Here is a 22935-nt window from a genome sequence, read left to right as displayed (position 1 = left end):
TCTTGGGTGATTTTATGCCGTCATGTCCATTGTCATGTCATGTTCTGGGTTGATTAGTTTCGCCTTTTCTTTTCCTTAAGCGCTGTGTCAATAACTTTACTCTCTATCTCTATGTCTCTATTTCTTGGGATCTTCCTGAATTCTGATACCTGCCTTTCTTTGGGGTCTTTTTCTCTTCCTTTCCTTTCCTTTCGTTCCTCTCCTTTCTTCTCTTTTCCATATTTTTGCGTGCATGGTGGTAGTATTAAGCGCTCGTCGATGCTTGCATATCCAGGCTTTGGTTGATAATAGCTGTATGATGGGTTCTGCTGTATTTAGGGAGTTCGGTATCGCATAACTGGATTGCATCTACATCGGGTATGATTGTGTATTTGTTTGAATGTAACGATCAACGTTCAATTCTTTTTTTTCCTGCTTGTTTCCGCTGTTCCTGCTACTGATTTTTGGTGATGTTGCTCACGCCCGAGCCATTCACCCGGTGTTCTCCCCGAGTCAACAATGATTGATAAACATATTAACTATATATGTAGTTAGTGATCCTCGGACTAGATTGCGCGATTCAACTCACTCGATTCGCCCCTCCTATTCCGCCATCTTGTTCATGCTGCAGCTATAATCTATATAGATTGCGAGGGATCTACTTTCTACTTTGGGACAATACTTCCATTACTCCTACATATACAAACCATTTACATACGTAATTTCCAAAAACGTCTACATCTAACTCTACCTCTACCTCTACCTCACCCAATCATTATTCATCTTCAACATACATCACAACACATCCCAAACCAAACCAAAATGCCACCCACAATCCTCCCCCCAACCCCTACAACCCCCGCAGAATCCTTCCCAGATCCGTCCCGCGGCATCGTTTCCTGGCACACCCTCATCTCCTCCCCCCAAACCCCCTCCACAGACCTCTCCGCCGGAATCGCCTCCTGCCCACCAGGCACAGGCCACCTCTGTCGCCACAGACACGCCCAGGCCGAAATCTACCACATCCTCGACGGCGAGGGCGATCTCACCGTCGACGGCGTCACCAGCAGAGTCGTCAAGGGCTGTACGGTGTTTATTCCGCGCGATGCGGAGCATGGTATCGTTAATACAGGAAAGGGGGAGTTGAGGTGGTTTTATGTTTTCCCGACGGGAAGTTTCGGGGATGTGGTTTATCGGTTTGGGGGGAGGGGGAGGGGAGGGCGATGTTGTGAGTTTAATTGAGGACTGATCGGGGTGGTTTAGGGGTTAGGGACTGATTGGGGTGGGATTGGGGTTGTGTATCAGGAGGATGTCTTTGGCTAGCTGGTGGAGGTTGTGGTGTGTGGTTTGGCTGCTGTTATATTGATTGGCGTGTGAATATATGCAGTAATAGAAATGCCCTTGGCTTATCTTCTGCTGAATACTGAAGTGCAGGATCTGACTGCCTGGCAAAAATGGAATGAATTATTTACGCCGATGGAATACAGGTTCTAGCTGTCTACAATTCGCCGCCAGAACTGTATATAATGCCTCTCTCCCAAGGTGGTTGATTATCTTACATTGAGCCTGAACATGCTTCTGTAGGGTTATGGCTGCCTCAGCGGACTTCGGGTATATTTCTTCTGACATTTTGCTTTGTTCAGATGTCTAGAAATAATTGAGTATCAACTGGAACTAGAAATTTTTAGTATGTGACTGTAGAGCGAACCTTCTTACGTCCTAGATTTTATATTCCAAGGTTGTGGCTTATGAGTAAAGCCTTTCTGTATGGTCTTTTGTAGACTGCGAAGCTAGATTCTGCTCATGGATCTTGCTGTACTTCCCATCATCGGGGTGTATAGCATCCGGATGTATAGTAAGTCTGGAATTCAGGTCCTTCCAAAGTATGTATGCCCACCAGAACAATCTTCCTCCGCTGTGTCAGCAAGTTCTTAGCTAAAGTGCGGTACCAAAACATACCCAGTCGAATTTCCTTACTCCTACGAGTATGATAGAGCTTAGGGCCGTGGATTGCGGACAAGCCAAATATTATCAAGTATGAAGTACTCTTTGGTGAAGTGAGCTCAATTAAGATACTATTTAAGAACATGTCATCTCGTCAGAGGGATCTACATCGGAAGTATGGCTAATTCGATCTCGGGGTCGTGTGAGACGTGATGTGGAATGCGATGCAGCCATATTGATTGCTCTGAGTACTTAGGTGCGCAAATATATATCCAAAATGCCTCAAAGACAATCGCCTTAGGAACGTCACCAAAAGACGCCCACAATTCTTTTAAGCAATAAACCTAAAAGCCATGACTCAACCTACTAAGCCCATAGCAACAATCTCCCGAGACCCAAGATCTGCAGATTACCATCTCCCTCTTCGGCGGTCCTCGGTGCGGGATATCCCAGCCCGCCCACACTCCCCGCTAGTATACGGTAGTTCACATGTGTACGTTGTATATAGATTTCACGTATGCTACATGTGTGCCAGATCGGAGAAGGCGGAAACCAAGCTCGGCAGATATCTCTCGAAAGCAGCAGATCGACTTGGAAACGTGGGAAATACGGGAACGTGTGGGAAAATCATAGCTGAAACTCCCGATCTGGTGGAGACGTGCTGGGATCCATCGCTGTATTGGAACCAATTGCGCCATTGGATCTGGCTGTCTTGGCGACTAGAGATAGCAGTAGTGTTCTCCTGGATCCCAGGGATTTGGAATCCGTTCTGGGATGTCCACTCGATACTCCGTACTGTGTTGGGGTCTCTGCTTTATACTAAGGTATCCATTGGCTTATGGTGTATCTACCAGGGACTAAATCGGGGTTGCATCAAGATATTAAGATCGACCCTTCCAAAGTACCATGTGTTTGGAGTTTGTCTCGGATTGCCCTACGTATAGTGCCAAGGCAGAGTACATGCAACATTACTATATAGCCAACTTAAATTATACTACTAGTACCTATCGAGCAATATTGAAAGGCAATGGTAGGTTATATTGGACAACCCATATTTTGTCAATAGTGAAATAGTGAAATCCAAGGTTGATATGTCGATCCATCTATGCCATGCAGTGACGCGCAGACCACTCTGGAGTACTCCGTAAAAAAAAGGGTGTTCCTGCGCCTGAATCCGCTTAATTGCCTATTTCATTCATATGCATGCGCTTGGGCCGTTTATATGTATGATATACTGTAGGTAAACTGTAGGTAGAAGTCACCACAAAGAGACTTGAATAATTGGATAGAATGGATCAGATCTGAGACATTCTTATACATTCAATCAAAAAGTAAACAGAACCAAGACATTAAGAAGAGTAATAATAGTAACAAGTAATTTAAAAAGCAAAGAGAAATAAAAAACAAAAAGAACGAACGAAAGAAAAAAAATAGGTGAAAAGGGGTAAAAACTTGGCCCTAACTATGACCCACTGAATTAACCCGTAAGAAGCGATAGTTGCTGCGAACACTCGGACCTACGATGTGATGTGGATTATATAGAGTCCATTAGACTTCTCGAACATCTGTGACTATATTCTTGACAAGTATATAGTGAGTAGAAAGAATAGGGGTCATGTAAGGAGTGGTAACAAGTACTCCAGATGTATACACTGTTAGGTTATAATTATAGTGTAGTAAAAACTTAGTTGGATATGTAATTAATCTATGTGAAATATGTATATCAGTCTCCACCGTTTGAACACAGTTTGATTTTGAAGAACAGCGGATCCCTCGTTGCTATAGGGCGAGAGAATAATTGTTTGAACAACTAGTACAACCCCTGAACCGCCCCCTGTCAATCCGAGCGTCTCCGCTCTCTCCAACACGCGTGTACCTGGCACGGCTCAAGGTACTTTCAACTCACTCCTGATGTGGGGAGAGATCGACCACTCCTCATTACTTTTCCTTTTTTCGTATGGGATTATCCAAAAAAGAAAAGAAAAAAAAAGAACAGAAAAAAGGAACAAGAAAACAGAGCGTAGGAAAAAAAAGTGGCGCTGTAGGAGAACAGTTGCTGAAGCGTTTTCACCTCTAACGGGCCTCGTAACCCGCTCGTTTACACACGATCTCTCCAATTATTGTGCTTCCTTCTTGGATTGAGCTGAAAGTCTTCGTTCTTTCACTTCTTGACTCTGGATTTCTTCAATCTTCTTCTCTTTCAAAATACGACCCGTGGTCGTGCCTTGTGACGTTGTTTGGAATTCGCCGATCTTTTATACATTACGCCTTTCCCCCCCAAATCCCCTACATTCCACAAACAACCCCCTCCACCTCCCTATTGGGTATTGACTTTGGTTTATTTTTGCTCTTTGAGCTGTCTTGCATCGCTCGCTCCGATGCTAGAGCAGATTCACAATGAGTGTTGTTGCAACCAGACCGGAAACCCCGGCAGTATCTTATAGTTCTATCCCTGAGAACCAGGTCGACTACTCCATTCAACCAATTGCCTCGCGAACCTCTTCGGTATCTTCTTACAGAACAAATTACAGCGCCTCCACCGCGCCTACCACCTACTCGCCATCATCACCTGCATCATCCTATCGCCAATTCGACTCCGTGGGCTCTATCCCCAAATTCACAGAACCAATCCAACGACGAGTGCCCCAGGAAGTCTACGAAGCCATCATTCACCATTTGGAAGAGTTGCACAAAGGGCAGCTCCAAACAGGATGTACGACGTGTTTTCAACGCGATCTGCATGCATTGGCTTTGACGTGTCGGTCTTGGGAAAAGGCAGTTAGAGGACCTTTGTGAGTCCCACCTTCAACCCTTAATCAAATTCCAATGCTTCAATGGAGTTTTCGTTGCTAACTAGCCGTGTGTTTTGCAACAGATACAACAGTATTCACATTGTCGGAAATGACTCCCCGGCACAACTTAAGAAATACCGTCTCAAGAGAGGGAGTCGTTTAAAGCTGCTGAGACGAACTCTACGCGAACGAAAGTTGCTGGCCAACCTGGTTTACGAGCTGCGGGTTCCCCAGTTAGATTTGCTCTTCACAACGACAAAGCAAAGTGCACAATGGCAGGAGTATCGCGACATTGTCGCTTCCGTCGTCATGGTTTGTCCAAACCTGGAGCGTCTTTTGGGCTTGTCCATTCCATATCACCACGAGTTTGATCGTCTGACCCATGCCCTGTCTACTCGCAAGAAGTTGAAAGAGCACACGTGGATTTTGGGGGAGGCTGCACAAGTATCCGAGGTGTCTCCCAGGGACGACTCTTGTCCTGGAAGCTTGGGGCCCTCGCAAATGTTCGAGTTTCTGGATTACCACACATCTTGGACAAATTTGGAAACGCTAATGCTTTATGGATTGAACGGCAATGGGGCGCTGGAGCCCAGTATTTGCCTTCGCATGTTCGATCGTCTTCCTTCATTGCGAAACTTGTGCATTTCCTCCTTCAACAAAGACTCCTTTGATGATAACACATTGCTGTGCCTACCGCCATTGGAGTCGTTAAGACTGGAGAACTTGGCTGGTGTCACAGACACCGGTCTCGTGCAGTATACCTCGAGACCGGAATCATCCTCTCTCAAAACCTTCGTCTTGGTGGAGCAGAAGATCGAGTCCTTGTTGGTCATCTCCAAGATTCTCTCCTCACTACGACAGCTGGAACGCTTCAAGATTGTTCAGATGGAACAATGCCCAACATTACCAGACGAAGACATGATTTTCCAACCTCTCCTTGCCTCGCCGACCCTAAAATACCTCCACTGGGATGTCGCTTGCCCAGACCCTCACACAGCCCTCACTCAACTCGATACCCTCCCTTTCCAAAAAACCACGAAACCCTCCAACACCCCCAACTTCCATCTCGCTCAAAGTATCATTTCCGCCGGCTTTCCGCAACTGGAGGCCCTCCGCGCACCCTCCGACGTGGAACCCCCAGGTATCCTCCAAGCTGCCTGCCGACCTATCACCAAAGGCCAGGCCCTCCTCCGCCCAGACCGATACAGTCTACCTCGCAGCTCTCACGGATCCGTGAACACACGCCCGCTCGCACTCCCTGCAGGAAACAACCTGACATCCGCACGAATTCGTGCCCAAACCTTCATCGACATGGCGGCCAAGGACACCGAAGCAGGCATGTCAGTCCTCATCCAGGACTGGTCAGACGCCTACATCCCCGACAACGCCCAATCATCCCAATTCGAAGAAGAACCCGACCAAGAAATGGACGACTACGGCATCTGGGCTGCCTGCGAGCGCTACAAGCACCAGGAAAACGACCACAGCGGACCGAAAACAGTCTACCAATTCAACATGCCCACATTCATGGGCAGAAGCGGTATTCGGGATCCTGCAACAGGCGCCTCAATCCCCCACTTCGTTCTCCGCCCTGACATCACAGGCCAGGAGTCCGATGGCGGCTTGATCGGTTGGAAGCAGCTGCTTGCCTCGAACCAGTCGCTTTCATATGCTGCGGGCGTTGGCGTCAATTGCTTCGGCGGTGGCAATCCTCCGTTACTTTCTCCTCCCCTTCCACCCGATGAACCGATGTCGCCTGCTTCCAGCACGTCGAGGTTTGGCTGGGGCAGTTTGAGTGGCCGGTCGATGATGAGCACGTCGCCAGCGACACCTACGACGCCAATCACGCCGATCAGCAGTTTTGGTGGCTCAGCTTTGCCGTGGGACAAGGATACCTGCACTGGATCATGGAATCATAAAATGGGCCGGGATTGGTGGTTCCATATGGAGCGTGATCGTCCTGGCAATTCGGAGCTTATTGATGTTAAGCAGCTCTTTTGAATCGGCGGTCTCTTGTGATCTTTTTTCTTTTGCTTTTTTCTTGTCTCAATACTCTACGCCATATACCCCGCCTCGACCTTGTTCACATCTCTTTCTTTTTCTCTTACTATCTCTTTCTATTCTATACCCCGTTTTATCTGGTTCACTGTATGTTTTATGATACACTTGCCTCATGTACAACATGCTTTTATTCTTCGTATATCTTCGCCTTGATGAAGTGTGTGTTTTTATATCACTTGAGTGTATATGTACAGTAACGATAAATTACTTTTTAATAGTCCACCTATTATACATATGTGCCCCTGTACGTATACTGTATTTATTTTGATATGGCCGGGCGATACGATGACTCATCAGATAAGCGAATGGAATGGAGGGACTGATAAGCATCTACAAAGAACCCCTCGTTGAAGGAAAAAAAAATAGTCCCACACCTTCGTTCAACCACAATGGATCCCGCAAAGCCCGTCGATCTGCCCGAGAGGCCCAAGGCGGCCACTGAGCCCACCGAGGCCATCGAGGCCACCGGTCCCCCTAAGAAGTCGAAGAGTCAGGAGAAGAAAGAGGCAGCCGCCGCCAAGAAGGCCGCAGCTAAGCTCGCAAAATTGAATGAGCCCAAGCCCAAGGGAGAGGCTAAGCCGAACCCCAAGGCCAAGGAAGCTCCTGCTCCCCGCGACCCCAATGCCATGTTCAAAGTCGGTTTCTTGTCGGACGTGTACCAGGAAAAGCCAGTCTCCGAGACCGTCCCCAAGATTCGCACGCGATTCCCGCCCGAGCCCAACGGATTCCTCCACATTGGACACAGCAAGGCCATCGCAATTAACTTTGGTTTTGCAAAGTACCACGGCGGTGAGTGCATTCTGCGCTTCGACGATACCAACCCAGAAGGCGAGGAGGAGCGCTTCTACAATGCCATCCGTGAGATCGTGACATGGCTCGGGTTCACGCCCGTGCGTGAGACCTGCGCCAGCGACAACTTCGACCGTCTCTATGAGCTCGCCGAGGATCTTATCGAGCGCGATGGCGCATACGTCTGCCACTGCACCAAGGCCGAGATCAAGGCCCAGCGTGGTGAGATTGAGGGCGGCCAGCGCGGCGGAGAACGTTTCGCCTGTAGCCACCGTACCCGTCCCATTGCAGAGTCCATGGCTGAGTTCCGGGCCATGCGCGACGGCGGCAAATACAAGGCCGGCGAGGCTGCCCTTCGCATGAAGCAGGACATCACAGACCCCAACCCCCAGATGTGGGATCTGTTCGCCTGGCGTATCATGGACAACGAGGACAAGCAGCACCACCGCACCGGCGGCAAGTGGAAGATCTACCCGACATATGACTTCGCCCACTGCCTGTGCGATAGCATCGAGGAGATCTCCCACTCCCTCTGCACAACCGAGTTCGAGCTCTCCCGCGTCTCCTACGACTGGCTCTGCAACAAGCTCGAAGTCTACCGCCCCAACCAGCGCGAGTACGGCCGTCTCAACATCACTGGCACCGTCCTCTCCAAGCGCAAGATCATCCAGCTCGTCAAAGAAGGCCACGTCCGCGACTGGGACGACCCGCGCCTGTACACGCTGATTGCGCTCCGCCGTCGCGGCGTGCCCCCCGGCGCGATCCTTGCCTTCGTCAACGACCTCGGCGTCACAAAGAACGTCACAAATGTCCAAGTCTCCAAGTTCGAGTCCATCGTCCGCGCATACCTCGAGACCACCGTTCCCCGCCTAATGGTCGTCCTGGAGCCATTGAAGGTCATCATCGACGACCTCCCAGACGACCACCTCGAGCTCCTCGACTGCCCCTTCTCCAAGGACCCAGCCTTCGGCACGCACAACATCCCCTTCACAAAGACCGTGTACATTGAGCGCGCGGACTTCCGCACCGTCGACTCAGACGACTACTTCCGTCTCGCACCAGGCAAAACAGTCGGCCTCCTCAAAGCCCCCTACCCCATCACCGCGACCTCCTACGAGACCGACGCCTCCGGCACCGTTACCGTCGTCCACGCCAAGTACGAAAAGCCCGCCGAAGGCGCCGCCCCCAAGAAACCCAAGTCCTTCATCCACTGGGTCGCCGACGCCCCCACGCACAACAGCCCCGTGCGCGCTGAGGTCCGCGCTTTCAACTCGCTCTTCAAGTCCGAGGACCCCTCTGCGCACCCCGATGGCTTCCTCGCTGATATCAACCCCGACTCCGAGGAGATCTACAAGGATGCCATGGTTGAGGTTGGGTTCCGGGATATTTCGGCTTCTGCGCCTTGGCCGAAGGAGCAGGGCGCTGGCGAGGAGGGTGGAAATGAGGCTAACAAGCATTCTGTGCGCTTCCAGGGTATGCGTGTTGCGTACTTTGCTGTTGATCGCGAGTCGACGGATGAGAAGCTTGTGCTTAACCGCATCGTTACCTTGAAGGAGGAGAAGGGTAAGAACTAGAGCAAAAAGTTCGAGAGACGTGTTTGATGGATTTATGACTTGCATTTGCGTTTCCTTTTTATTCGGTAGTGGATACGGGGTTGTATTTAGATAGCTACAATGCACAGCGATCGAAAGGAATTTGGGAGTCCTACATATTTAATGCCTTCGTAGACCACCTTGGGCGTAGAATGAAGAAATTTAATCAGTTAACATGGGAGAAAAAGACAAGATCTAATTTAGACATAGATGCCCATGTTGGTGTCCTTCTTCTTAGCCTGGACCTCAGCAATAGCATCGACGTAGTTCTCATGACCAATCTTGCTAAGACCCTTCCGAAGCGCAATCATACCAGCCTCAACGCAAACAGCCTTAAGCTGGGCACCGCCAAACTCGTCCGTGCTACGAGCCAACTCAGCCCAATTGACGCTGTCCTCGACGGACATCTTGCGCGAGTGAATCTGCAAGATATTGGCACGAGCTTCCTCGTTGGGAAGCGGGAACTCGATCTTGCGATCCAGACGGCCGGAACGGAGGAGTGCAGGGTCCAGCACGTCGACTCGGTTGGTCGCGGCGAGGACCTTAATGCGGTCGTCTGAGGCGAAGCCGTCCAGCTGATTCAGGAGCTCCAGCATGGTTCGCTGCACTTCACGGTCACCGGATTTCTCTGAATCGAAACGCTTTGTGCCGACGGCGTCCAGCTCGTCAATGAAGATGATGGAGGGCGCCTTCTCCTTGGCTAGGGCGAAGCAGTCGCGCACGAGCTTGGCTCCGTCTCCGATGAACATCTGTACCAATTGGGGTCCGGCGAGTTTGAGGAATGTGGCGTTTGTCTCGGCGGCACAGGCTCGGGCGAGGAGCGTTTTACCCGTACCGGGGGGTCCGTACATGAGGGCACCTTGCAAAATTTAGCTTTTGAGTGATCATGGATGAAAGAGAGTGATATACATACCCTTAGGGGCCTTGATGCCGATCTTCTTAAAGCGCTCTGCCTCCTTCATGGGCCATACGATAGCTTCCACAATTTCTTCGATCTGCTTATCCAGACCACCGATATCTGTGTACTTCTCCGTGGGCTTCTCGTCGACCTCCATTGCCTTGACGCGGTTGTCATACTCGGCCGGTAAAGTGTCCAAGATGAGATATGAGTCCTTGTTGACACCGATCAAGTCACCGGGCTTCAGCTTCTCGTGATCGACAAGGCCAATGAGGGGGAGAAAGATAGTCTGGCGGGTGGAGGTCTTGATGACAGCGGATTTGCCTACGCGGGTGGCATCCAGGTCGATATTGGCCCCTTCTTCTGCTGCTTCAGCCTCCACATCAAGATCCAGTAGCTCGACGACGTTTCCAACGAGGTATGGTAGTTGCCTATGTATTTTAGCGTGAATTTCACCTGGGGTGAACTATTAGAGTCCGCGAACTATGGGGGCGTACCTGTTGTTCTCGATCTTCTCTTGATTATCCTTCACCTTCTCTCTCATTGTACTCTGCTCGTGTGTCAAACGTTGGAATTCACTCTTCATGATTCGCATCTCGTTTTCCAACATGCGCCGTCGCGTAACAATGTCTGCCGTGCTTGAGTTCAAGATATCCTCGTCCAACATCTCTTCTTCGTCGTCTTTTTTATCGGCATCTTCCATATCGGCATCGCCGTCGCCTTCGGGCTTCTTGCCATTGCCATCGTTCTGGTCTTGCTTCTTCTCTCTCTGTTCCTGCTCAAGGTCGTCGAGGTCCTCCAGAGTGGACATGGTGGAATCAAGGGAAATGGGAATTATAGAATGAGAAGAAAAAAAATAAGCTCAGAAATGCAGAAGATGAAAGATTAATTTGAAAGGGGATGGGGGCAAGGTGAGTGTTGCTGGGAGGAAGAGCTGTCGGTGGCCGAGCTCCAACAACGTCAGCCAGCCATCACGTGACGGTATATAGTGTTTATAATCAAGGACGATTACCTGGTATATTCTATATCATTTAGTTTTGTGTTGCCTTGTGTATGATGTATGTTCTAAAATGACTGGTATCGAAAGGATATTTCAGGGTAGTGAATTCAAGACTATATAAAATATAGAAAGATGCCCGCAATATTTATAGAGTAAGTGACACCTTACATGAGGTCGCTAGGTAGATTCCACATCAGATGATGGAATATGGGCTATCAGAGTTCAGTCGCATGTTGCCAAGATTCTTCAGTACTCTCTTGCGACCCCATTTGAGTATACGAAGCCGAGAGACAAAATCATCATTGTTGACTGAATCCATTCATCAGTGGATGACACAAATCCAAAGAAAAAGAGCAATACATACCGTAGCCACCACACATCCGCCTCTTCCCAGTGAATTCCGTGCGGCCATGCAACATTCTCCAGTTATCGAAGACTAAAACAATATTTGTAAGTAAAAAATACATAAATATGATCACTCGATACTCACTCAAAGCCGACCCCGGCTGAAGCGTCTGCTTGATTTCCTTGCTCTGCAAGATTTTATTGTAATGCCGCGCGGCGCTATACCACGACTCCTGTTCCTGTGCAGTCCAATTGGTTTTGGGCGCGCGGTCATAGTTATTCCAGCGGATCTGGTACATTTTGCCGAAATCTGGGTGTATGGCGAAGACTGGTGCTTGGGCGGATGGCTGGATACAGGAGTCTTCATTGCCGCTTGCGTGCCACGGGTGTCTGTGTTTGACCAATTGGTCGTAGTGGGCAGGGTTTTCTGCGCGCAGTTGAGCGGCAGCTGCGAATCCATCTACTAGCGTATTCTCGCCTCCTGAACCGTCTGTGTGGGAGAGTAGGTGGAATAGCTGAAGTCTGGCGGGATCTGTGAAGTAAGTGTTGTCGGTGTGAGCACCCAAGGATTCGTTGGTGTATGCAGTATCTTTGAAAGTCAAGTCTGCTGTGAAATCCCAGAATCCACCTAAACTCGGAGTTAGTGGAGGCAGCAAATTCACTCAAGGGAATATATATACCATAGTGGGTATGTCTGATGAAAGAAATGCGTTCAATAAGAGCCTGAGTCGCCTCTGGGGTGACGGGGACACCATCTACAAAACAGAAACCTCGATTGTACTTCAACACGTTAGCAAAGCAGCCACCTCCCATGGACTGGAAATTGAGAAACTTACAATTAGTTGCAACCAGTTGGAGACCCAATGATCATCTGACATGACGGCATCATACGATACTCTAGGGCTCATGTCGGATGTCATAATTTCACGAAAGGCCCTTTCTGGGCGTCAGCATCATTACATTTCCTCTCCATGGCTAGGAAGACATACCGGGGGCCTGGTGCATCAAGCGGGGGTTCCGGCTTCTCTGGAACTGCATCAAGCTGGATCCCAAATTCCCACTGTGCGTGGGCATGTAGCCAACTATATGGATAGTGTCCAAGGTGACCATCAGACCCTATGGCAAGTTAGTAAGTTATACCAGAAATGGGCTGAAAGCGTTCCAATTCTCACATGAAACCTCGAGATGCTGTTCTCGCTTGACTGATTCTACCTTGACATCTTGCGGTATCTGCAAATGTGAGCAAGTATACGTTAAAAAAAAAGGAAGAAGGGTGGGGGTCTAAGAGAATCCTACCGCGAATGTGTCGGCTGTTCTCTGCTTCGTATCCGGATGAATACATTTGGAACATTGGCAGTTCTCTCTAGAAGTTTACCACGTCAATGGAAATCCGAGCCTTTTTTGGGTCGATTGTCACTGACCTGAGGAAGAATCGACCGCTGTTGACCGGCAGGTTAGTTGCTATTTTCATAATTGAAGATTTGTGACTTGACTCACAATTTTCCCGTATATGACTCTGTCTTGCTTTTTGGGATACCGTCAATCTGAACTATATCAGAGGAAACAGGTCTAGTCCCAGCCCTTATAGGACCAGTTGCGATAGTGTTCTTGGTGGAGTTCACGCCTGAACCCTTTTTGTTCTTTCGTGCAGGCTTGGGCAGGGTCGAAGACATTATAGGACCATGCAAACGAGTGTCCGTAACGGAGCGCACTTTCGAATCATCTTCTCCTCTTGGGTGATCCTTGCTGGGGACAACTCTTTTTACATGGATAGCTTTCTATCAAGTAGAACAAGAAGGCAAAGTTAGTTTTTCTTTTCAAGGATAAACTGGAGGATCAAACGAGTTCATACCAGTCCATCAATGGCAGAAGACCTGGGCTTCAAGCTCAATCTGACAGGCTATTAGCATTTGATGTCGAAAATCAGATAACAGTGGCTCCATACCCGGCTGGGTTCAACAACCCGATCGGTCCGAGTGCCGTACGTGCCGCGCGCCATCGCAGACGCATGATGAATACAATTGATTTGATTACCAAGAGGTCTATGTGAGATCTGGGGTTAGAGACGTTAGTTAAAAGTGGAGTCGGGCCGAGGTTACAGTCAGTCACGTGCATCTATATCTATCAGATCAACTAGTAGTTCAAATACTCCATATAGCTCGTAAAATCAATTTGAATTCGCATGTAGAAAGAAGACAAAGCTATTCAAAGTGCCCTTCGAAGGATCCTATGCTATTGTACATAATTACAACTTGCTCTTGACGCCAACCACCTTCAACAAACAACGGCCATTGCTCAACACGACCTTGCCCTTGTCATTTTTGGTAACGAAACGAACCTCCTCAAAGCCATCCTGGAAATTGCCCATGCGCCAAATCTCAGTGGTAAGCTTGTCACCGGGGCGAACGGGCGAGGCAAAGCGGGCCTGGAACTCCTTTAAATTGGAAGGATCGCTACCGCCCAGTTCGCGTAGGATACCGTGCGCAGCAGAGTTCCAGCTGAACAGGCCGTGGATGATAATACCACCGAAGCCCATCTTCTGACCGGGCTCTGGCGTAGCGTGGAGGGGGTTGTAGTCACCATTGAGTCTGATGCAGGTTAGCGTGCTTTAGATTTCCGAAATCCGTGTTTTTGAGCTTACCGGTAAAGGTGAGCAGTCTCCATGTTAGACTGAACAACATGGATAGCATCAGGAGCCTTGCCCTGGGGCGGGGCGTAGTTGACCGTGCTGGGTCCTATTTAATTGATCAGCTTTGCTTTTTCACTCCATTTTGTTATTGGCAAGCATGTCTCACCCTTGGGACCACCCCAGCCACCCTGTCCGACCAGGAAACCACTGCTCACGACCTTGTTATACACCTCACCACTTTCAGCATCTACGATAGACTGCTCAGTCTCAATCACAGTACCGGGCTTGCCCTTGTCATAGACGCCGATGACTTTGTTACGAAGCTCGAACTTGCGGCCTGCGCTGGTGGGAGGAAGCGGCTTCAGGACTGTCAGCTTGCGCTGGCCATCAACACCATGACGATGGTCCAGGTCGGGCACGCCCGGAATATGAACTGCTTGTTGGCGAGCATAGAAGTCGGTCACCTCCTGGTCAGTGAGCTTGAATGCTGTGGAAGGTAGTATCAGTATATACTGCCCGAGAACATCCAGATGGCGCGCAACATACGGAGGATCAGGGGGTAGGTGGGGAAGACTGAGAATTTGGGGTGAAGTTCCTAGATGCCTGTTTAGATGGTGCAGTTAAGGGAAATATCCCTAAGTAGAAGTCTTACGTAGAGAAAATGCAATTCATCGGCTTTGATACCAATGCTGTTGGCGAATAGTAGCACATCGCGCTTCTGCCAAGAGACCGCTTTGGCAGGGAATTCGTGACCAGCTCCAGGGGCAGACATTTTTTTTGTATATACAATGTTATATTGAATATAGAATGAAGATAAGTAGAGGAGTAAAGGAAAGAGAAGAAGATTAAAGTAGCTCCAGTGATTGCGGGGGCATTGAGGAGCCGAGGATCTGATAATTTGTTGATTTGGTTGCCGTCGTTTTACCGAAGCACCATCTTCCTTGGCGTAATCTCCCTTTTGCCGATCTACTGTCTTTATGGTCTTTTGTTAAAAAAAAATTGTGGAACAATAATTTGGAAATGCTGTCCAGAAGAAGAGCGTCGGAGTTTGTTTGCTAGACCAAGCATCGACTCGGGGTATAGCTATCTACCTGGAAGAGGAGCTTCACAATCATATCTCTCCGTTCGCGCCACAAAATGCATTTTTTTGTTACCCTGCCTCCCAAGAACAAAACGCCGAAATAAACAAAGGCGAAACCAGATGGTACATTCGCCGGGGCAATTTCATACATGCCCATGCCAGGATGCATTGCATTGGTGACGAAAATATTTTCCTGAATCGTGCATAACGTGCAATTGTAAATCCCAATGACACCAAATTAGAAAAAGCGGAAGATTAATTAACACCTGTAATCATTAGTATAATTTCATAGAAAATGGAAAGAAAGAAAAAAAAAAACCGTAACTTACATCCGGTAGAAGCAGCCACCCTCGGCAGAGCGAGTTGGGTCGTTGGTCTCGAACTTGTAAGAGATACCAATGTCCAGGTCACGCTTGTTCTTATCGTTGGGGCGGTTTTCGATCCAGCCGGAAACTTGCTCACCCTCCTCGACGGTAAGCACATCGCGCAGGTAGAAGACGGTCTGCTTCCAGTGAGTGTACTTGGCGTGAGGACCAGTGGAGAAGTGGATGGGCTTGTGGCAAGCGCTGAATTCAATATCGAACCAAGCGATCATGGCGTGAATGAAGTCGGGGCGCTGGGCAATGAGCTTGTAGGGGACCTTGAAGGCAAGGTCGGCAACGGTGACGGTGTTGAGGTCAAAGGTGATGATGGGGCAAGGGTCGGTCACAAGAGCCTTCATCTCGACGGTGTCGACTAGGGGCTCGTTGAGAGCGATCTCCTTCATCGGGCTGTAGTCAAATCCGTAGACATTGTCCCAGACTAGAATAGGTCAGTCAACATGTTTTTCTCTTAATTTTTCGTTTTTTCTGACTTACATCCGATCTTGTCATCCTTGTAGTCGCCGTCCTCGATACCAGCAACGTACATGGTGGCCTTGTCGGGGAAGATCAAACCACCGGGGTTGAGGTAAGTGTCACGAGCGTAGAGAACGGTGTCCAGCATGGACTCGTAGAGAAGGAAGTAACCCATCCACTCAGAGATGATGATATCAACCTTGGGGAAAGGAAGGTGGACTTCCTCCATCTTGCCCTGGAGAAGAGTGATCTTGTCGGACAGGCCGTTAACGTGAACGATCTGACGGGCCTTCTCGATGATGGAGGACATATCAACACCAATGACATGCTTTGCGCCGGAGCGGGCGGCGAACCTATAAACGGTCAACATTATCCTGGGGGTGATTTACTGTGTCAGTACATACATGCTCAAAATACCGGTTCCACAGCCGACATCGAGAACAACCTTGTCCTTGAAGATGTGACGGTTCTGGTAGATGGAGTCACGGTAGGAGCGAGTGCGGACATCATCTTTCTATTAATAAAATTCAAGTCAGTTAAGAGGCCTGAAAAATTGCTCTGACAATCGATTGATACTTACAAGCATCTCTTCGTGGATACCTGCGGCGCAATATCGTTAGTCAAATCCATACGAGAAATTTGCCATCCATCAAAAAGATAGCTTACCGTGGTGGTCGTAGCTATTAACTCGTTAGTATCAAAGTTCAGATGAATCAATTAATCAGAGTATCGTAATATCATACCTAGTGAAGTAACGGACTTCAGAGTGCTCCATGCCAACCATGCGATCAGCACTGCTGGTGATCCCCTGAGGGGTCTCGGAACCATTGTTGTTCATCTTGACGGTAGAAGAACAAATGGAATATGAGAGTGAAAAAAATGGTAAAAATAGAGAGAAAAGGCAAAGATAAGAAAAGCAGCAGAGATCGAGTCTCCTAACTTTTTTTTTTCTGATTATTTGCCCACTCCGCCAAGCTTAACTCAATCACCGCCCGCCCGCACTAAACTAGATTTGGTGATCACGTGCGCTCTCACGTGGTGCGGTGATACCCTGGTTTTCATAGGGCTATCTCCGTATAGGGATGATATCTTAACGACAGTTAGAATAATTATATTCGATATTCAGCGCAAGTAGAAGAGCAAATACCCGTGGGAAGCAATGAGCGGAAGTTTCCTTCTCAAATGCACTTGTAAAGTCATATCTATGTACGTTTTGTCGGCTGTATTCTAACTGGCAAGTTCTTGGATCATATACGACAACATACTTAGGTCAATATCAGTCTATTGCACTGGATAAGTATGAAGTACAAGTGGATCAATAGAACTGTTAGAGGTACATAAACACACTTTTGATGTCTGTTCCGGTCGTATTCCATCTGTCCGTCTATCGACAATCCAGTAACAAGATCCGAGGTATGTTCTGTATACTATACCAAGCTTTGCTTTCTTTCTTGCTTCTCATACGCTATGATTCGAATAACATCCTCATGCATTTATAGTAGGTTATGGCCTCGACATAGAACCACAGACGACTAAACCTAACCTCTGACACTTATTAGTAATAAATTGCATGTTTTTCAATTATATTCATCCTTCTAGGTGTTATCCCCTACACTCGGCTTCTAAACCTTGCGCAATTTATAGGGTATGGCATAGGACAACGCCAGCAGTAGATGTCTTGTTACTAGTGAAGATTAGGTCAGCATTGTGGGCCGCGGAATTTCACCGTTCCGACTCCCCGGGGCCGGCTGTCATGATTTCCTGATACGCGTTTGGCGCCTCGGATTGGACCTTATCCCTATCACAATGCATTTAGCTGGAAGGTTGAATCTTTACACTCTCTTCGCCTTCGTCTTTCTAGCCTCGCTCATTGGCAAGTCCAGCGCGTCATTGGGTGACCATCTCCCCGACTTCAAAGAATGTGTCAAGGTACGGGACCAGATCAACAAACCCCAAGAACCAGCTAACATTACTAGGTCTGTAAAACGGAGAATTGTCAAAATGGCAACTCAGTCTTACGTATGTATTTCCCCTCAAATACTATGATTATTCTGACCTCTCCAGCTCTGCATCACCGCTTGCTCCTATGGACCTGCCCATCTGAATGTGACTACACCTGCCAACATGTCATTACCGACCGCCGAGTCTCGCGTGACCCTCCCATGATCAACCCAATTGTTCAATTCCACGGCAAATGGCCCTTCCGTAGAATCCTCGGCATGCAAGAGCCCTTCTCGGTGCTCTTCTCCTTCTTCAACTTCGCCGCCCACTGGAATGGCATGTCTCGCATCCAAGAGTCAATTCCGGCCTGGCACACCCTCCGCCCATACTATATGCTGTTTGGCTATATCGGACTTGCAAGCTGGAGTTTCAGCATGCTCTTCCACACCCGCGATTTTCCTATAACCGAAAAGATGGACTACTTCGCCGCCGGCGCCAACGTACTGTACGGCCTCTACCTTGCCGTTGTCCGGGTTGTCCGTCTCGACCAGGACAACTCTCAATACCGACCCACTTTGCGTCGCTTTTGGACTGCTATCTGCATTCTGCTCTATACAATGCATGTTTGCTATCTGAGCTTTTGGTCTTGGGACTATACGTATAATATGGCGGCGAACGTGGCGGTGGGAATTATCTCGAATCTGATCTGGACTGGCTTCAGTATCTTCCGGTACCAAAAGTACCTGAAATCCTGGACCGCCTGGCCTGGTATGATTGTGGCATGGATTATCCTTGCCATGAGCCTGGAATTGCTTGATTTCGCTCCCTGGAATGGATTGATTGATGCACACAGTCTCTGGCATTTGGGTACCGTAGTACCCACTGCTTGGTGGTATTCGTGAGTGTTCCACTTTCCCCTCGATCTCGTTCGGTTCTCCTGACTGATGAATTACTTCCAGGTTTTTGATCAAGGACACACAAGATGACATTGCTGGTCATAGGTTGAAGGCGTAAATGGTAAATCGTCAATCCTAGCATAGACATGTCGAATGTAACACGATTTATAAATAATAAATGCTCCCCCCACCTTATTGTCGCAGTTTATTTCCACGGCCCATGTAACGTGTTATTGCCACGTTTTTGTGGTACTTGTGTTCCCCGCTATTTAACTCACCGCTAGGACCTCTAAGGTCGTCGCAATAAGGCCCGTGTCTCACCTAAACCCCTCCAACCGCTTTTTTTTGTTTCAAGTATTCCTCTCCTTCTTGACGACTTTCTGAGCTTTATACCTCTCTCTATCTTGAACTAATTTCGGCCCTAGATAACCGCCATGGCGTCCCCGGCTGTCAAGAAAGCGATCACCGAAGCGGCGTTGCAGTACACAAAGCCCGAGGGCAAGGTCTTTGAATATGGCACTGCAGGGGTAGGTTATACTTGTGAATGAAGGGACTCTTCTACGAGATTGAGGAGGCTGATGTTAATTTTTTTGAATTACAGTTTCGCATGAAAGCGTAAGTTTCTTCAACAATCCGCCCCGCCTCCACATCCTCTTGGGAACCCCGCGATCGTTGATACCGATTTGTGTTCTGACCTATTGAGCTGCACAGCGACCTCCTCAACACTGTGGTTTTCGCTGTAGGCTTGCTTGCAAGCTTGCGTTCAAAGAAGCTCAGTGGACAATGGATTGGTGTTATGGTTACTGCCAGCCACAACCCCGCGGAGGACAATGGTGTCAAGTTGGTTGATCCTATGGTGAGTTGAAGCCATCGTCCCCTATTGTACCCAATCTAACTCTTTATAGGGCGAGATGCTTGAAGTAAGAGATTTCCCTGCAGTTGGCGGTGCCAGTTTTGACTTACCATAACCAGGCCGAATGGGAGGCTTATGCAACAAAACTCGCCAATGCCCCATTAGACAGGATTGCCGATGTTTACGATGAGCTTGTTAAGGAGATTGATGTGAAGATGACCAACCCTGCCCGCGTTGTCTTCGCCCGTGACACTCGTGCTTCTGGTTCTCGTCTGGTTGGTGTCCTGAACTCTGCCCTTACCGCAACCGAGGCCGAGTTTGTCGACTTCAAGTACATGACCACACCGCAACTTCACTACGTTGTTCGCTGCAAGAATACCCTTGGAACACAATACGAGTACGGAGAGCCCACTGAGCAGGGTTACTATGAGAAGCTCGCCAACTCCTTCAAGAAAGTCATGAGGGGAGTCAAGGTCCAAAACTCCTTGACTGTTGACTGCGCCAACGGTGTCGGTGGTCCCAAGTTGAGAGAACTCATGAAGTTCCTGAGCGGAATCGATATCAAGGTTGTGAACGACGATGTCATCAACCCTGATGCCCTCAACTTCGATGTATGCTGGCTCCCGCTCCACAAATTTACGAGGTTCAACAACTAACCATGCCTAGTGTGGCGCCGATTACGTTAAGACCAAGCAACGCGCTCCTCCTTCCTCCAAGGCCGCGGCGCTTGACCGCTGTGCCTCTCTCGACGGCGATGCTGATCGTCTGGTCTACTACTTCCAGGACGAGAGCAACGTCTTCCGTCTTCTCGACGGAGACCGCATCGCCACTCTCGCCGCCTCATTCATCGGAGATCTCGCCCGCAATGCCGGCATCGCCTCCAAGCTGAAGATCGGCGTCGTGCAAACCGCCTATGCTAACGGCGCAAGCACAGACTACATCGAAAAGGTCCTCAAGCTCCCCATCATCTGCACCAACACCGGCGTGAAGCACCTCCACCACGCAGCCCTGCGCTTCGATGTCGGCGTCTACTTTGAAGCCAACGGCCACGGCACCGTCACCTTCTCCGAAAACGCCCTGAAAGTCATCAAGAACACCGAGCCCCAGTCTCCCGCACAGCAGCACGCCCTTGAGAGCCTCCAGGCTCTGACCGACCTGATCAACCAGGCCGTCGGCGACGCCCTGTCCGACATGCTCCTTGTCGAGGCCATCCTCGCCCACAAGGGCTGGTCCCCCAAGGAGTGGCTTGGAACCTACACCGATCTTCCCTCGCGTCTCGTGCGCGTCGAAGTCAACGACCGCTCCATCTTCAAGGCCTACGATGCCGAGCGCAAGCTCGAGTCCCCTGTCGGTCTGCAGGGTACTATTGAGTCTCTCCAGTCCCGCTACAACAAGGGTCGTAGCTTTGCCCGTGCGAGCGGTACTGAGGACGCGGTCCGTGTCTACGCCGAGGCTGCTAGCCGTTCTGAGGCAGATGACTTGGCCACCCGCGTTGCTAACGCTGTTAGCGAGGCGGGCAGCGCTTAAATGTGGTTTGGAAAAACGGTCTAGGAAAATACCTTTTGATGCAGTAATGAAATCTGGTTCAACTTTTACTCTTATTACTAAAGCTAGTGCTCCATGTTTATTTTAACCTTCTTCCTGGTCCATGGCGTCGCGGCCTCGCTTGCCCTTGAAGCTGAATTTCCCTTTACCCTTTGCACCCTTCTTCTCGTCGTAGACCTTCATGGCCTGGATTGCATCGCGCTGGGATTCGTGGACGCTAGCTTCGAAGACCATGGCGTCCTCTTTTGGTGCGTCGTATTCTTCCAAAGTCTTTCCGAGCGCTGCTTCAATGCGCTGCCAAACTTCCACATCATACTGTGATACGAAGCTGTAAATTTAAGTCAGTGTGCAGTCTTTTTCAATGGCTAGAACGGAGAGTCTCACGAAATGGCTTTGCCCGACTTTCCGGCTCTAGCTGTACGGCCTACACGGTGAATGTAGGTCTTGGAGTCACTCGGCAAATCGTAATTTAACACAACGTCAACTGATGGAATATCAAGACCGCGAGCAGCGACATCGGTGGCAATCAAAATTTCTCTGCTCTTGGATCTGAATTTGCCAAGTGCGCCCAAACGAGCAGATTGAGACATTTGTCCATGGAGCGGGATTGCGCCGAACCCGAGTCCTCTCAACAAAAACGCAATTCTCTGCGTTTCGTGTACTGTTCGCATGAAAATAATAGCGGACTGGCCCATGAATTTGTGCAGGAGGTAGACGAGGTAGATATCCTTATGCTTGAACGGCCGAAGCAGGAACGTTTGTTGTAGAGTAGACACGGTCTGGTACTTGCTCGAGGAGATGGAAACACGCGCCGGGTTGCTGAGGGATGCGCGCTGCAAGCTCTCAACCTTGGAAGACAACGTCGCGGAGAAAAGGAAAGTGCGGCGTTCCCGAGGAAGAACCTTCAGGATCTTATCCAGAATCGGGCCGAAGTCCATGTCCAGAAGTCTGTCGGCCTCGTCCATGACCAGGTACTTCAGGTTGCGCAAGCTGAAGCCCTTGGTGTTCTCGAGGTGATCGAGGAGTCGACCTGGCGTCGCGACGATGATGTGAGGCTTCTTTCCGAGTGCGATAGACTGTGGGACCATGTCCATGCCACCGACGAGGGTGACGGATCGTACGTTGATGGTTGATCCTAGGGATTCGCAGGCGAGCGAGATCTGGTATGCGAGTTCACGGGTCGGAGCGAGGATGAGACCGAAGAAGGGTTGGGGCTTTTCCATCAGGAAGGAGAGGAGGGGGAGTGTGAAGGCGGCTGTCTTGCCACTACCGGTCTCTGCGAGTCCGATGATATCGCGGCCTTGGAGTGCTAGTGGGATTGTCTCGCTCTGGATCGGTGTTGGGGATTTGTAGCCCATATTCGTGCAAGCTTCGCATAGTGAGTCAATGAGACCAAGTTCTTTGAAAGTCTTGGGAGTGGTGGTAGGAACGGCATCTTCGACGCCGTTTTCTTCGGCGTCGCTCTGATCAGATGCATTGCTGGGAGAAGGAAGTTCAACCTCTTCAGCGGTTTCTTCAGGTGCCTGAGCAACCTTGCGCTTCTTGGTAATAGGCGCCATAATTAGTTTTCGTCTTTTGTTGTTTTGTATAAATTTGACGTTGACTCTTCTTTGCGATACTCAAAAAATAATTTAATGTGGGTCCGCAAGATCGTTAATCCGACTTGTTTCTGAAGTCACTTTTTGGAAGAAAAAAAAACCTCGAAGCTCGGAACTTGATATTGTTTTATCAACACTTTTATTCTTTTATTTTTT

At 49.2% G+C, this 22935-nt stretch overlaps 11 protein-coding genes across 11 annotated transcripts; 5 read left to right on the top strand and 6 right to left on the bottom strand.

Annotated features, from left to right (window-relative positions):
• Positions 1 to 801: 801 nt before the first annotated feature.
• Positions 802 to 1302, top strand: N7529_011438 (uncharacterized protein; the record flags this gene model as incomplete). Its single annotated transcript, XM_057246964.1, has 2 exons — positions 802 to 1167; positions 1243 to 1302. 2 exons carry the CDS (start codon positions 802 to 804, stop codon positions 1300 to 1302), a joined length of 426 nt encoding a protein of 141 aa, XP_057092313.1.
• Positions 1303 to 4320: 3018 nt separating this feature from the next.
• N7529_011437 (uncharacterized protein) lies at positions 4321 to 6716 on the top strand (the record flags this gene model as incomplete). The annotated part of the gene is made up of 2 exons (XM_057246963.1): positions 4321 to 4715; positions 4799 to 6716. The coding sequence occupies 2 exons, from the start codon at positions 4321 to 4323 to the stop codon at positions 6714 to 6716; spliced, it is 2313 nt and encodes a 770-aa protein (XP_057092312.1).
• Positions 6717 to 7165: 449 nt separating this feature from the next.
• N7529_011436 (glutamine--tRNA ligase) lies at positions 7166 to 9139 on the top strand (the record flags this gene model as incomplete). The annotated part of the gene is made up of 1 exon (XM_057246962.1): positions 7166 to 9139. One exon carries the CDS (start codon positions 7166 to 7168, stop codon positions 9137 to 9139), a length of 1974 nt encoding a protein of 657 aa, XP_057092311.1.
• Positions 9140 to 9357: 218 nt separating this feature from the next.
• N7529_011435 (proteasome regulatory particle base subunit RPT5) lies at positions 9358 to 10866 on the bottom strand (the record flags this gene model as incomplete). Its single annotated transcript, XM_057246961.1, has 3 exons — positions 9358 to 10016; positions 10071 to 10486; positions 10553 to 10866. The coding sequence occupies 3 exons, from the start codon at positions 10864 to 10866 to the stop codon at positions 9358 to 9360; spliced, it is 1389 nt and encodes a 462-aa protein (XP_057092310.1).
• Positions 10867 to 11248: 382 nt separating this feature from the next.
• Positions 11249 to 12838, bottom strand: N7529_011434 (putative trimethyllysine dioxygenase TmlH; the record flags this gene model as incomplete). Its single annotated transcript, XM_057246960.1, has 9 exons — positions 11249 to 11364; positions 11420 to 11491; positions 11546 to 12028; positions 12081 to 12180; positions 12237 to 12336; positions 12390 to 12516; positions 12573 to 12630; positions 12697 to 12763; positions 12822 to 12838. Coding segments are annotated over 9 exons (1140 nt in total), but the record flags the coding sequence as incomplete, so codon positions are not given.
• A 55-nt stretch (positions 12839 to 12893) lies between these two features.
• On the bottom strand, positions 12894 to 13410 carry N7529_011433 (uncharacterized protein; the record flags this gene model as incomplete). Its single annotated transcript, XM_057246959.1, has 2 exons — positions 12894 to 13158; positions 13346 to 13410. The coding sequence occupies 2 exons, from the start codon at positions 13408 to 13410 to the stop codon at positions 12894 to 12896; spliced, it is 330 nt and encodes a 109-aa protein (XP_057092308.1).
• Positions 13411 to 13645: 235 nt separating this feature from the next.
• N7529_011432 (putative peroxisomal dehydratase) lies at positions 13646 to 14801 on the bottom strand (the record flags this gene model as incomplete). The annotated part of the gene is made up of 5 exons (XM_057246958.1): positions 13646 to 13988; positions 14042 to 14135; positions 14196 to 14516; positions 14576 to 14624; positions 14682 to 14801. 5 exons carry the CDS (start codon positions 14799 to 14801, stop codon positions 13646 to 13648), a joined length of 927 nt encoding a protein of 308 aa, XP_057092307.1.
• A 568-nt stretch (positions 14802 to 15369) lies between these two features.
• rmtA (protein-arginine omega-N methyltransferase HMT1) lies at positions 15370 to 16784 on the bottom strand (the record flags this gene model as incomplete). Its single annotated transcript, XM_057246957.1, has 7 exons — positions 15370 to 15376; positions 15440 to 15911; positions 15968 to 16299; positions 16351 to 16460; positions 16527 to 16546; positions 16613 to 16626; positions 16690 to 16784. The coding sequence occupies 7 exons, from the start codon at positions 16782 to 16784 to the stop codon at positions 15370 to 15372; spliced, it is 1050 nt and encodes a 349-aa protein (XP_057092306.1).
• A 1204-nt stretch (positions 16785 to 17988) lies between these two features.
• Positions 17989 to 18789, top strand: N7529_011430 (PGAP3/PER1 family protein; the record flags this gene model as incomplete). The annotated part of the gene is made up of 1 exon (XM_057246956.1): positions 17989 to 18789. One exon carries the CDS (start codon positions 17989 to 17991, stop codon positions 18787 to 18789), a length of 801 nt encoding a protein of 266 aa, XP_057092305.1.
• Positions 18790 to 19851: 1062 nt separating this feature from the next.
• agm1 (phosphoacetylglucosamine mutase PCM1) lies at positions 19852 to 21163 on the top strand (the record flags this gene model as incomplete). Its single annotated transcript, XM_057246955.1, has 2 exons — positions 19852 to 20247; positions 20303 to 21163. 2 exons carry the CDS (start codon positions 19852 to 19854, stop codon positions 21161 to 21163), a joined length of 1257 nt encoding a protein of 418 aa, XP_057092304.1.
• Positions 21164 to 21265: 102 nt separating this feature from the next.
• On the bottom strand, positions 21266 to 22740 carry rrp3 (RNA-dependent ATPase RRP3; the record flags this gene model as incomplete). Its single annotated transcript, XM_057246954.1, has 2 exons — positions 21266 to 21509; positions 21566 to 22740. 2 exons carry the CDS (start codon positions 22738 to 22740, stop codon positions 21266 to 21268), a joined length of 1419 nt encoding a protein of 472 aa, XP_057092303.1.
• Between the last annotated feature and the right edge of the window lie 195 nt (positions 22741 to 22935).

This window comes from Penicillium soppii, assembly GCF_028829465.1.
Source record: "Penicillium soppii strain IBT 18220 chromosome Unknown utg000010l, whole genome shotgun sequence".
In the NCBI taxonomy this organism is placed as follows: domain Eukaryota; kingdom Fungi; phylum Ascomycota; class Eurotiomycetes; order Eurotiales; family Aspergillaceae; genus Penicillium; species Penicillium soppii.
The sequence above is the reverse complement of the archived record's forward strand: the minus strand, read 5'-3'. Positions and strand labels throughout refer to the sequence as shown.